The sequence below is a fragment of the Narcine bancroftii genome, chromosome 5, assembly GCF_036971445.1.
Source record: "Narcine bancroftii isolate sNarBan1 chromosome 5, sNarBan1.hap1, whole genome shotgun sequence".
NCBI lineage: Eukaryota > Metazoa > Chordata > Chondrichthyes > Torpediniformes > Narcinidae > Narcine > Narcine bancroftii.
In genome coordinates this window covers 12,269,038-12,283,288 of record NC_091473.1, presented here as the reverse complement: position 1 = coordinate 12,283,288, position 14,251 = coordinate 12,269,038, and the positions used below count along the sequence as shown (strand labels likewise).

Below are 14,251 nucleotides of genomic sequence, written 5' to 3'. Positions count from 1 at the left end.
GTATGGTACGGTAGCTGAAAAGCATTACACCATAAGTCTATACAGAGGATCATTATAACAGTTGAGAGGATCACTGGTCTCTCCTTTCCTCTATAGATGACATTCACTGGGTATGTTATCTAAATAGGGCTCAAGGAATTATAGAAGACCCTTTCTATCCAGCACACGTTATCTTTAACCCACTACCATCATGAAGAAGGTACAGTATGGACAAATAATCCAATTAAATTTTTGGGTATTAGAATTGATAGAAATCTGGAAAATTTATATAGGTTAAATTATGTTCCATTATTTAATAAAATTAAGGAAGTTTAATTAGGTGGAAAGAACCAAAGACTTGTCGAAAGAACCAAAGACTTGTTGATCCAAACCAAGGTTTTTATTAGCAAAAGACAGGAGCTCTTCACAGGTGGTCGACCAGTCCAGAATGATCCGACCTGGCTTGGGACACAACCCTTTAAGGCCCAGACAGTAGGCGTGGCTAGCTCTCAGCCCATCGCTGTAAGCACAGTCATTACACTCAAGATACTGTAACTATATACATTGGTGATAGGTCTGTACTATCACATGGAATGATTTACCTATTACTTTAATAGGGAGAGTGAATTGTATCAAAATGATATTTTTCCAAGGTTTCAATACTTTTTTCAATCTATCCCCAAAAATTCTTTAACATCGTAATTTAATTGTAAGAACATTTTTATGGAAAGGGAAAATGAATAGGGTGTCTTTGGAGAAATTAACTTGGAAATTTAAATTAGGTGGTTTACAATTCACTAATTTTTAGAATTATTATAAAGCTGCACAATTGAAATTTATTAATGCAATGTTTGATATGAGTAAATCCTCTATTTGGGTTAATATAGAGTTGGATAAAATTGATGAGAAGTTTATGGCCAAAATTCTTTATAAATGGAATTCAAATTGTTAGTTGGTATAGACCTACCAATTTTGAAACATTTAATTGAAGTATGGAATAAAATTGATTATTAGATAGGTGGGAAAAGGAAAGATTTCAGCAAAAATGCCTTTATATCAGAATAAACTTTTTCCCTTTACTGTCAATAATCAGTTTTTGAAAATATGGAATCAAATGGGGATTTAAAAAGTTGAAGATTGTTTTGAAGCAGGGAGTATTTTTAAATCTTTTAATCGAATGAAAGAGAAGTTTCAAATTCCTTCAATTACTTTTTTTTGTTACTACCAGGTTAAAAACCTTTTGTCGGAGAAATTAGACCATAGTTTAAAATTACCTAGGCAATCTGCTTTAGAATTATTACTTACTAAGGAAGATTCAAGTTAATTTATTTCTGAGATGTATAAGTTATTACAAAATAAAATGCCTAAACTGGATGTTCATAAATCGAGAGTGAAATGGGAACTTGATTTGAAAAGAAAGATAGATGAAGGTGTTTGGAGGAATTTGTGCAAAGACAGTATATAAGGTTATAAATGTATGATATAGGTTGGTACAATATTACTTTTTACATCAATTGTATTTAACTCCTCAGAAACTTTTTTAAAAATTGAATTTAGTTCTTCAGATCTGTGTTTTAGGTGTGGACAAATTCAACTTGGACTTGTTCTAAGGTTAAAAATTTTTGGTTACATGTCAAATCGTTTTTAGAGCAGGTATTAAAAGTAAATTTACCATTTGATCTAATGTTATTTTTATTAGGCTTTAGGGTTGAGAATGACTATGAATCAAATTGAATTTTTACATTTGGCTTTGGCTGCTTCTAAAAAATATTTAGCTACTTCATGGAAATCTGATTTGGTTTTAGACATGAAAAGATAGCATATTGAAATGAAATCTTGTACAGGTACACAATCCTTTATCCAGACATCTAAAATCTGGAAAGCTCCAAATTCCGGCAAGTGGGGACCGGCGGTTGGGGGAGACTGCCAGGCGACTGTGGTTGGGGGAGGCGGCTGGGCGGTCGAAGGACCGGCGGTCAGGGGAGATGTCTGGGCAGCCGAGGGACCGGGGTCAGGGAAGACAGTCGAGGGACCGCGGTTGGGGGAGGCGGCCGGGCAGCCGAGGGATTGGCGGTCGGGGGAGACTGCCAGGCGGCCGAGGGACCGTGGTTGGGGGAGGCGGCCGGGAAGCCGAGAGACCGGTCAGGGGAGACTGCCAGGCGGCCGAGGGACTGCGGTTGGGGGAGGCGGCCGGGCAGCCGAGGGACCGGCGGTTGGGGGAGACTGCAAGGCGGCCGAGGGACCGTGGTTGGGGAAGACTGCCGGGTGGCTGAGGGACCGGTGGTCGGGGCATCTAACCAGGCAATTTGTTGAACTCTTTTCCAGCTTTGCAGAATCTTAACCACAAACTCACCTCTTATCAAGTTTACTGTCAATAAAATTCTGTGTTTGATTAGCAGATGTATGAGCTGAAAATATCAGAAAATGGGAGATGTAATTGGGATCTATCTTTTTAAGGAGCTTGTCAGAGATGACAATGGTCTTTCCAGTTCCTGTTGGTCCAACGCATAGAACCTTATGGGGATGGAAAAAAAATGATAATCTTAAAGATTAATGCTTGGGAATATGAATGACAAAATTTAAATGTATTTCATGGAAATATTCATTCATAAATATATTCTGGATCTTTTCTTCACTTCTTTCTTGGAATGAAATATGGTACAGAAAATGGCATCATTTAAGGAAGCTTCTTTGATTCAAACCAAACTAAATAACCAGAAGAGTTCAGGTTTCCCCTTATTTTCACTTACCATCCCACCAACGTATCATACTCTGCCATTTATGCCACCCACTACATGATCTGACCACCAGACACATCTACGCTAATCTTCCCCTGTCTGCATTCCACAGGGACTGCTCCCTTCATGATTACCTCATCCACTCCTTGCTTCTCACCAATCACTCCTTGGCACCATCCCTTGTGACTACAGGAGGCACCCTACTTGCTTTCACACCACCATTCAGAGCCCCAAACAGACCTTCCACATAAAGCAACACTTCACATGTGAATCTGCAGGGCTCAATAACCTCATCTAGTACTTCCATTGTGGTCTCCTCTATATTGGAGAGACTGGACGCAGACTGGGATATCACCGATAGCGGGAATCTCCCAATGTCCACCATTTCAATACCCCGCCCCATTCCCTTGTCTATCTATCCTCTCATGTACTGTCACACTGAGACACCAAGCAAAGTAGAGGAACAGCACCTCATATTCCACTGGGCACCCTCCAACACAATGTATTAACATCAACTTCTCCAGTTTCCGTTAGAACCAATCCCCCTCACTCCCCATCTATCTCTATGTGTCTGTTCCTCACTCTTTCTTTCTCTCTTTTTTCTGTTTTCCCTCTGTCTCCTTTTCCCCCAAGTTGGCATTCACAGAGCCACCCTCCTTTCTCCCACTATCACTGAAGTGGTGAATGGGGCTCATTTTTAACATTTAAGAAGAATGTGGACAGATACATGGATTGGAGAGGTATAGAGGGCTATGTATGGGGTGCAGGTCAGTGGGACTAGGCAAAACAAAATGGTTCAGCACAGACTAGAAGGGCACAAGGGGTCTGTTTCAGTGCTGTGATGTTGTATGGTTCTATCAATTCTCACTTTTTCTCTTTCCTGTCCTATCCATATATTATGAACACCTTTTTTCTGTGGGTCTGTATTGCTCCCTCTGCCTTTTCTTTCCTTCTTCCCAGTCTTTCAATTCAGGTGCCTGTCTGCTTTTTACTCATACCTTGAAGAAGGAATCAGGCCTGAAACAATGGTTAGATATCTTTACCTCCCATGGATGCTGCGAGACCTGCTGAGTTCCTCCAGGATTTTCATGTTTTTACTCAACTAATTTAGCATTTTTGAAGCTCAGTGGCATAGTTATATCTTCTATATCTTCAGGTAAAATCAATTGAAAATGAAATTCATTGGTTTCTGTCACATTGGAGCCTTAAAGTTAGACACCAAAGTCAGCAGATGTAGTCAAGATATAGACAAGTCAAAATGTAATTAAACTGGTGGAATAAATTACATTTGGAAATTATAGTTTTGATTTGGAATTCTAAATTGAGAACATAGATTGTGTACAGCTGATCACTGTGGATTCCCACTATCTCCCAGTGTAATTTTTGCCCTTTTTGTTTTGAAAGCAATTAGCTGTCTGTTCTGCTATATTTCTAACATCTTAAATTCACAACAGTACATTGTCTAAATTTCTACCTATTGTCATTTTTTTGTTTGAAGAACTGGATGAGTTTAGCCCAGACTACATTTGTATCTTTATTTCTTCAGTGGTGTTCCAATTAATTTTTGCATCACTGAAGTCAAAACAGTTGAGTTATAGTTTCCTGGATAATTTGTATTGTACTTTTCTCCTTAAACAGTGTCACTAGCTTTATTTCAAATTGCATGGATGTAATTAATCTAGACCAAACTTTTTCTTTCCACTCACATACCACATTAAGTAATCCTTTACTAATCACAGAGCACCTGAGCATAGAGATTACTTAAAGTGGTATGTGAGTGGAAAAGAAAAGTTTGAAAACCACTGATATAGACCATTCCATTCTTAAACTGATAGAATAACTTACCGGTTTCTTGTTGGTGAGAAGCATCAACAACAAATGAGACATGCGTATAGTGTCCTGGGTTGGAATGATAATGTCGGAGTAATGGGTTTGTGGTGTAATTTCTACTTCTGGTGAAGATACCATCCAATGGACCCAGTGTATCTGCTACATAAACAAGAGCAATCGGATGACACAAATACCATAAATCACAAAATCTTTAAATGTAAAGGAGAACACAAACCATTCCTCACTGAGGGATCAGCAGTGGAAAGGGTTAAGATCATATTCCTGGGTGTCAACATCTCTAAAGATCTATTCAGGGGCCTCCATGTCAATGAAATCACGAAGAAGGCTTGCCAGCAGCTATACTTCATGAGAAGTTTGAGGAGACTTTGGAATGTCACCAAAGACTTCTGCAAATTTTTACAGGTGTACCATGGAGAACATTCTTACTGGTTGCTTCACTGTCTGGTATGGAGATGCCAATGCACAGGTCAGGAAAAGACTACAGAGAATTGTGAACTTGGCCATCGCCATCATGGGCACTAGTCTTCACTCTATGAAGGACATCTACAAGAGGCAGTGTCTCAAGAAAGCAGCCTCTATGATCAAGGACCCTCTCCACCTAGGGCATGCCCTCTTCTCACTGCTATCACCAGGAAGGAGATACAGAAGCCTGAAGATGAACACCCAATGGTGTAGAAACAGCTTCTTATGGCATCAGACAGACAATGAACCACAGACACTACCTCACTTTCTAATTCTTTTGCACTAATTAATTTATTTTTCAAAAATACAATTTTGAATATGGAATGCTACCACAAAACAACAAATTTCATGACGTTCATGACGATAAATTCTGATTCTGAAATATTTACATTGCAAGCAGAGATATTTATTAAAAAACAAGTTATAATATGGCATGCACAAACTAATGCATGTGCAAGAAACCTAAAGAATTAATATCAATAGGTTAAAATAAAGACATGAAAATTCATTAACTTTTTTTGTTTACTGATTTTTAACCATGAAATTGGTTTAAAACTTTTACCTAGTCTTGAATGACAGGAGATATAATTCTACGACATTGGCCATTGTCAATATTGGAGCCTTTGGATTTCCATTGTGACAGATTAGAGATAAGTTTTTGGGAGATAAATTTGGGCAAGTTTTTTTTAGTGTAGGTCACATACAAACACTTTAAAACAGACCTTATTTAAAATACTGGAGCTCTGCTCATGCAAGACAGTCCAGTTCCAAGAGCCTTTGCAAAATCTTTGGAGAGTGCCCAAGAGACCTCACTAATGGATTGTTGTTTACAAAAAGGCAACAGATGAAAAAACTAATCGGAGCTGCAGGCTGTCTGGAGTTACAAGGAATCAGTTGTGGGTGTCTAGTGAACAACAAATCTCTCTGAAAACTGACAAGAACCTTCTTGAGTGGTAACCATTTGCTTTTAAAGCACCAAAATCTGGTGAACTTCATAAATGTTAAATTCTGTGCACAGTCTAAGAATTGCCTACAACCAGTAAACTTGGAGGAATGAGAAGTGAGATTGGGCTGTGAATCAAATAACTTTTTTAACCTTACACAAACATTACATACACATGCACTTAGAATTAGAAGGGGGTTGTTAGGTTAGTTGTTAATAGTGATAAGTTAAAGTGTGATCCTATTTTCAAGTTTAAAGATAATTAAAAGAAACATTTGTTAAAGTAACCATTTGTCTTGGTGAATATCTATTGCTGCTGGGTTTTGGGGTCCACTGGGCTCGTGACATCATTCTCTGTAGCTGATCAAGCACAGAACATATCACTGAGACCAATCTGGAGACTGAACAAAATTGACCTTTGGAAAACTTGTAAAAATTACATATGAAGGTTTAAGGGTGGAGATTTATTCTGCCACTTGCACACAATCCTTTTTTTAAATATTTTATTTAAAAGCTTTTCCATACATGTAACTAATAAACTGTTATACAATAAAATAAAATAATTGCTTAAATTAACAAAAATTCTATTTATTACATGAAGGTTATAACCCCATCCCTTCCCTCCCTTCCCAATACCACATAGGTATATAAAAAATTATATATAGTATAGAAAAAACAGAGGAAAAAGAAGGATAACCCAGAGCCTCACTGTTCAACACATTGGAACATAACAGATTTTATCTAACCATTTTCATTTTAAGGAAGAAGGTTAACACAGATCTTAAGAGGCTATATTTAAACCTAAAATTCATATATACGGGCTCCAGATTCACAAAAATATGGGATACTTATTTCTCAAATTATATGCAATTTTCTTTAATGGTATATAATTTTGAATTTCCGCATTCAATCTTTTCATATTTAAATATGCATCCGATTTCCAAGTCACTGCAATACATTTCCTTACTACTGCCAATGCTATTTTAACAAATTTTGTTTGGTATATAGACAATTTTAGTTTAGGTCTTGTTCCTTCTATGTTTCCCAGTAAAAGTAAATCTGGATTTAATGGAAGTACTGTAGCTGTAACTCATTCTAAAAAGTTTTGTAGATCTACCCAAAATGTTTTTACCTAAGAACATGACCAAGTTGAATGCAAAAAAAAACAATTTCTTCAGCACATCAAAAACATTCATCTGATATATCTGATTTCATTCTATTCAATTTTTGGGGTGCCAAATAAACCTGATGTAAAAAGTTATATTGTATCAATCTATATCTTACACTGATAGTATTTGACATCTTCTTCTTCTCTTTGGCTTGGCTTCGCGGATGAAGATTTATGGAGGGGGTAAAAAGTCCACGTCAGCTGCAGGCTCGTTTGTGGCTGACAAGTCCGATGCGGGACAGGCAGACACGATTGCAGCGGTTGCAAGGGAAAATTGGTTGGTTGGGGTTGGGTGTTGGGTTTTTCCTCCTTTGCCTTTTGTCAGTGAGGTGGGCTCTGCGGTCTTCTTCAAAGGAGGTTGCTGCCCGCCAAACTGTGAGGCGCCAAGATGCACGGTTTGAGGTGTTATCAGCCCACTGGCAGTGGTCAATGTGGCAGGCACCAAGAGATTTCTTTAGGCAGTCCTTGTACCTTTTCTTTGGTGCATCTCTGTCACGGTGGCCAGTGGAGAGCTCGCCATATAATACGAGCATTTGACATACAATCTTATAATACGAGTATTTGACATACAATCTTGACAAAGACCTAACCATCTTTGCTCCTTGATTATAATATTCAGATCTTATTCCCATTTCTGTCTAGATTTGTGAACACCCTGTTTAATAATTCCTTTTTGCAATAAAAGATATATCACAGAAGTAAATTGTTTAATATTTCCTCTCCTAATAATGATTCCACTTCATTGTAAATAAGCAACCACATTTCTCAATCTAATTTTTCCTTAAATATGCTCTCAATTGGAAACAAAACAATGTATTACTAGTTATTCCATATTTATTCCTCAATTGTTAAAATTACATCACAATTGTTCATAACAATCTTCAATATTTTTAAAACCCTTATTAAACCAGATCATTAGAAATCAGTTATCTTTTGAAAAAGGTACAAGCTAATTTTGAACCTAGCGCATCTTTGACAATATATTTCCTTTTATTCCAATCTCACCTTTAATCTTATCCTATAGAATAATCAAATTTTTCAACAATGGTGTCTCTTTAATCCCTGTTAATACTTTGAATCCCATTTATATATAAATTCCTCTGTTAATCTCTCCCCTATTTTATCTAACTCTATCTTGACCCATGTTGCTTTTTCCACTCCTTCAAAGAGAGAGGAATTAACTCTCATTTAGCTGCTTGAAAATAATTCTGAAAATTGGGAAGTTGTAAACTTCCCAATTCGTATTTCCATGTTAATATTTCTATAGAAACTCTTGACATTTTACCTTTCCAAAGAAATTTCCTTATATATTTAGTTAACTCTTGAAAAAGATATTGAATTATTAGAAATATATTCATCTTTATACAATGAACTCATCCTATTAATGTTATAGGTAAAGTCATCCATTTTTAAAAATCTTCATCTTTTTTAAGTAATGGAAACTAATTCAATTTATTTAGATTCTTTAAGTTATCATTTACATGAATCCCTAGATATTTAATCCCACCCTTTAGCCATTTAAATTGGGTATTTCTTTGACAATATAACCATATACAGCACAGAACACGCCAGTTTGGCCCTACTAGTCCATGCCGGAACAAATCCCCACCCTCCTAGTCCCACTGACCAGCACCTGGTTCATACCCCTCCAATCCTCTCCCCTCCATGTAATTATCCAGTCTTTCCTTAAATGTAAATAATGTCCTTGCTTCAACCACCTCTGCCAGAAGCTTATTCCACATCCCAACCACCCTTTGCGTGAAGAAATTTCCCCTCATATTCCCCTTATAATTTTCCCCCGCAATCTCAAACCATGGCCTCTGGTTTGAATATCCCCCACTCTTAATTGAAAAAGCCTATCCACATTGACTCTCTCTGTCCCTTTTAAAATCTTGAACACCTCCATCAAATCCCCCCTCAATCTTTTACACTCCAGAGAAAAAAGCCCCAGACTGCTCAACCTTTCTCTGTAACTCAAACCCTGACATCCTGTCAACATTCTAGTGAACCTTCTCTGCACTCTCTCTATTTTGTTTATATCCTTCCTATAATTCGGTGACCAATACTGCACACAGTATTCCAAACTTGGCCTCACCAATGCTTTGTAAAATTTCATCATAACATCCCAACTCTTGAATTCAATTCTCCGATTTATGAAGGCCCTCATTCCAAATGCCTTCTTCACCACTCTATCTACCTGAATATCAACTTTGAGGGGACTATTTACCATAATTCCTAAATCCCTTTGTTGCTCTGCACTCCTCAATTGTCTACCATTCAATGTATATGATCTATTTAGATTTGACTTTCCAAAATGCAACACTTCACACTTATCCGTATTAAATTCCATCAGCCATTTCTCAGCCCACTCCTCTAGCTTTCTTACATCTCTTTTTAAGCTACGGTAATCTTCCTCACTGTCCACAATACCAACAATCTTTGTATCATCTGCAAATTTACTTATCCAATTTACCACCCCTTCTTCCAGATCGTTAATATATATGTATAATCTCCTGTAAGAGGCATAATTTCTCATTTATCCCAATTGATTTTGTACTCAGAGATCTTACCATATTCCTCCAAATTAAAGTGTAATTTCCTTAGGGAAGTTTCAGGTTCTGTCAAATATATTAAAACATAATCTGCAAATAAACTAATTTTGTGCTCTTCCTGACCAACCCTAAATCCCTTAATTTCCAAATCACTTCTAATAACTTCTGCTAGAGGCTCTATAGTTAATATAAGCCAAGGTGGAGATAAAGGACATCCTTGCCTACTTGATCTCAAAAATTGAAATAAAGTAGATACTTGTCCATTAGTCACTACATAAGCTTTGGGATCATTATTTCAGGGTTTTATCCAATTTATAAAAGTTTGATCAAATCCAAATTTCTCTAAGACCTTAAATAAAAAATCCCATTCCATTGATCAAAAGCTTTTTCTTCATCCAAAGCTGTGGCAACACTTAAATCTTTTTTTTTTGTGCCTAGTGTATAATATTAAGTAGTCTAGCCACATTATCCACTGATTATCTCTTTTTAACAAAGCCTACTGGACCATATTTACTAATTTTGGTAGAAATGTAGTCATCCTATTTGCCAGTATTTTAACAAGAATCTTATAGTCTGCATTTAATAATGAAATAGGTCTGTATGATGGTAGCTTCAAAGGGTCACGATTGTATCACATTATTGCTGTTGTAAATGATTCTGGGAGATTATAGGTTCTTGATGTTTGATTAAGCATTTCCATAAAGAGAAGGATCAATAAATCCTTTATAAAATTCTGGTGGAAAACCATCCTCTCCAGTGCTTTATTACTTTGTAATGAACTAATTGCTTCCTTCTAGTTGTGTAATATTTGCACTTAATTCATCCTGTTCTACCATACTCAATCTAGGTAAATGTATCTGAGATAAATATCTACCTACATTATTCTCATCTTTTAAGGACTCTGAGCTATATAGTTTAGAATAAAATTTCCTAAATGTCTATTTCTTGAGGTTTGTAACTGACTACATTCAAATCAATTTTAATTACATTAATCGTTCTTGATACCTGCTCTGTTTTCAATTGCCATGCAAGTACTTTGTGATCTTGCACCTAACTCATAGTATCTCTCTTTAGTTCTTGTAATAGACTTTTCTGTTCTATATGTTTGTCGTGTATTATTTATTGTCTGTGTTTATCGTTTGAAGGTCTTTTTCTAAACCCATTATTTTTTGTTATCATCTCTCTACCTCTTTCATATAGTCCTTTTTAATTTTAGAAGAAAAACATAATTTGGCCTCTCAAATATGCCTTCAAATCATCCCATACTACAAATTTATCATTCACAGAGTTCAAATTTATATTACAAAATAACTGTATTTGTATTCTAATAAAGTCCCAGAAATCTAATCATTTTAATAATAATAAATTCAATCTCCATCTAGAAACTGATTTCTCTTTATCTGGCATTACAACCACCTTATAATGGCAAATGATCGGAAAGAATTCTCACCTTATATTCTGCATTTAATATCCTACCCTGCAATTGAGCTAAAATTAAAAAGAGATCAATTCTAGAATAAGAATCATGTTGATTTGAATATAATGAGTAATATCTTTCTCAAGGATGTATTCTTCTCCAGACATCAATTAATTTCTAATCTCTCATTAATACCAATGTGGCTTTTGCTGCTTTAGCTCTTGGTATTCCTCTGGTAGCTCTATCTAAAATTGGATCTAAACAAAAATTAAAATATCCTCCTATCAAAATATTCTCATATGCCTCTGCTAAGTTCAAAAAAGTTCCCTGAATAAAATTTTCATAATCCACATTTAAAAGGGCACACAATTCTGACAGTGTATCATCACATATCTCCCCTCATGAACTGTTACTATGCTTTGCATTTTGATTGGAAGAAGTCTTTCTCCCCAAAATTGCCACTCCATTTGCTTTAGAATTAAATTATTAATCTGCTACATAAACAACCCAATCTCTTTTCAACTACAGATGTTCTTTCTCAGTTAAATGAGTTTCTTTCAAAAAAGCCAAGTCTACTCCCATTTTCTTAATATATGCTATCACTCTCTTTCTTTCCACTGGCCCGTTTAAAATTTATAAATTTCACTGTATTGACTCATCCTAATAGACTACTCCTTTCTCATCGACCTTATTGAATATCCAGTGTATTGGGACCCAGCCCCCACCCTGCGGCAGCAATCCGAATAAAGATTTTGCACATGTTCAACGTGCTTCCGGATTCTTCCCCGACACTGCAGGGGAGCAACATCAGTAGAAGTCCTGTTGCCAGGATCACTCACCCAGGGAGTAGCCTGAGCACTAACTCCCTGCTTCTGACTTGCAATAGGCCTTTGACTTTTCTTGGACTTCTCTACGTGTCGGGCTCCAGGTAAAGAAGCAGCTACTTTATCTTTTTTTGGAGGCATCTTGAATGTATTGTGGAAGTATTTAAATGTATTTTTTAAATGTTTAATAGCTTAAAACATTTCTTAGTCTGTACTTTTTTTTACTAATTCCCAGGAGGGTAAGGCTCCTATGTCCTAACCCTATGGCATCATGTGACAATTCTCACTTGCATAAAATCCTGAAGTGGTAATAGTTTTGGTTCCATTAATATCAATCCTACTTTTATTACATATAATACAAGCTACCAAGAGAGATATCTGTCCTTTGGAGGATTCTTGCCCTTTTATTTTAAAAAAAGGTCAATTGTTTTGTATATAAATGATAAATGCATTAAAATCATTCAAATAATTTCTATAATTAAAATAATATGTGGATAATGGATGATTAAAAAAACTGTAACTGTTTTTTCAGTTATGAGATTTGCCATTGGCAAGCCCAGAAAGAAATGAGCTGTATTGAATTTTAAAAACTTTTCTGGAAGAGGCATACCTGAGCAACTATGAACACTGTTGCTCAGATACCAGTGTTGTCATTTTACATATCTTGAAGAAGGGCTCAGGCCTGAAATGTCAGTAATGAGATTGGCTGAGTTCGTCCAGCATTTCTATGTTTTTACTACAGTGTCTGCAGACTTTCATGTTTCACTTGCTATTTTACAGTTTGTCAATGCATCAGTGGGTCTGTAATGCAATCCTTCAGCTGGGTGTTGTCTTGTCCCAGACTCCATATTGTTCCAAATGCTCTAAGCTGCTTTGTAATGAATTGAACTGGCTGATGACTTGCTTCTTCACTGGTGGGATTTGGAAGGAAGTGGAGATGGAGAAGAATCAATCATTCAACAGTTTTGGCTCAATATGTCCGCAAGGCAATATTCCTGATTTTGGCATGATCCTCGGTAAGCAGGGAATATTCTTGTTTGGTCTTCTCCTGTTAGCTACTTAATTTGCTACCACTAGTAGTATAACTTTACTTGGTAGAACCACAGAGCTTTGATCTGAAATAATACAGATGCTTATTGCATACTGGTTTTGCTGTTTAGCACCATTCCTGGGTGTTGCAATTTTAACAATCCTTGGTTCTGCTCCTGGCATGTTCTTCTACATTCCTCCAAGAAGTTACAGATTTTGGTGGAATAAAATTCTGCAGCTTATAAAGATCTGCAGTTCTGAATTACAGACCAGTTCTGAGCTACCAGTGTCATATGAAGGTTGCGAAGATAGGACTCCACAATGAGAATGTGATTCCTTCTACAAATACTAACACAGACAAAAGTATTTGTAGTAGATAGATGAATGATAACAGATGCAGCCTGGCAGATGTCATTCAAGATCTAGCCAGCTCAACCTTGGTGATTGTACGAAGCCACCCTTGCTAGCAGACAATGAAGTTTTTCCACTCCAAAGTATATTTTGGGCCATTTTTACACAGGATGCTTCTCCCAATTGTTGTCCAAAATGATTTATCAGTTTAGGGAGGATGCCTGGTGTTTTCTAGCCAGTCCAATGGATTTTTAGGATTTGGAGTTAATGTTGAGGATGATCAAGGGTACTCCCTTCAACCCATATGATGCCATCTCTGCTGGCGCTGTCCTATCATGGGATAAGACACACCTAGAGATATGATGGAGCACTTTGAAATATTGGGTGTATGATATGTTTCTATGAATATGATCACACAAGGTGACTGTTTATGGAGGTAGTTTAGACACATCATTTTGATACTCATTAGGAGTCAATGTTGAAGAGTTAAATATAAATGAATAGATTACTAGGCTGGAGTTAACCATATAACCATATAACCATTTACGGAGCGGAAACAGGCCATGTTGGCCTTTCGAGTCCACACCGGTTCACTGATTTTGTGCGCCCTCTTCAGGCATTGGTCCCGGTAGATCTTCATTCAATAACGATGGGCGAATTCAATCTTTTTAATTTGCATTAGTAATAGAGCCATTAGCAGAAATAATTAGAATCTATTAAAAAATCAAAGGATTTGAGATAGGTAATAAAGAATATAAAATTAGTTTACTTGTGGATAATATTATAGTATATTTAATAAGACCAGAAATGTCATTGAATACGAGATTAATAGAATATGGATTAGTATTGGGTTATAAAGTTAATGGTGATAAAAGTAAGATTATGCCTATGGTGGATATGTATTATTTTCAATGTTAAATATTGAAAAAATTTAAAT

At 36.4% G+C, this 14,251-nt stretch overlaps 1 protein-coding gene across 4 annotated transcripts in view; it reads right to left on the bottom strand.

Moving 5' to 3' along the window:
- dnah1 (dynein, axonemal, heavy chain 1) overlaps positions 1-14,251 on the bottom strand; it is a 431,328-nt gene that overhangs the window by 184,097 nt on the left and 232,980 nt on the right. For all 4 annotated transcript variants that reach the window (XM_069936771.1, XM_069936773.1, XM_069936772.1 and 1 more), the window contains 2 exons: positions 4,563-4,706; positions 2,333-2,493 (listed from right to left, as the gene is read on the bottom strand). In XM_069936771.1, coding sequence (XP_069792872.1) covers positions 2,333-2,493; positions 4,563-4,706 — 305 coding nt within the window. The remainder of the gene's footprint in view (positions 1-2,332; positions 2,494-4,562; positions 4,707-14,251) is intronic.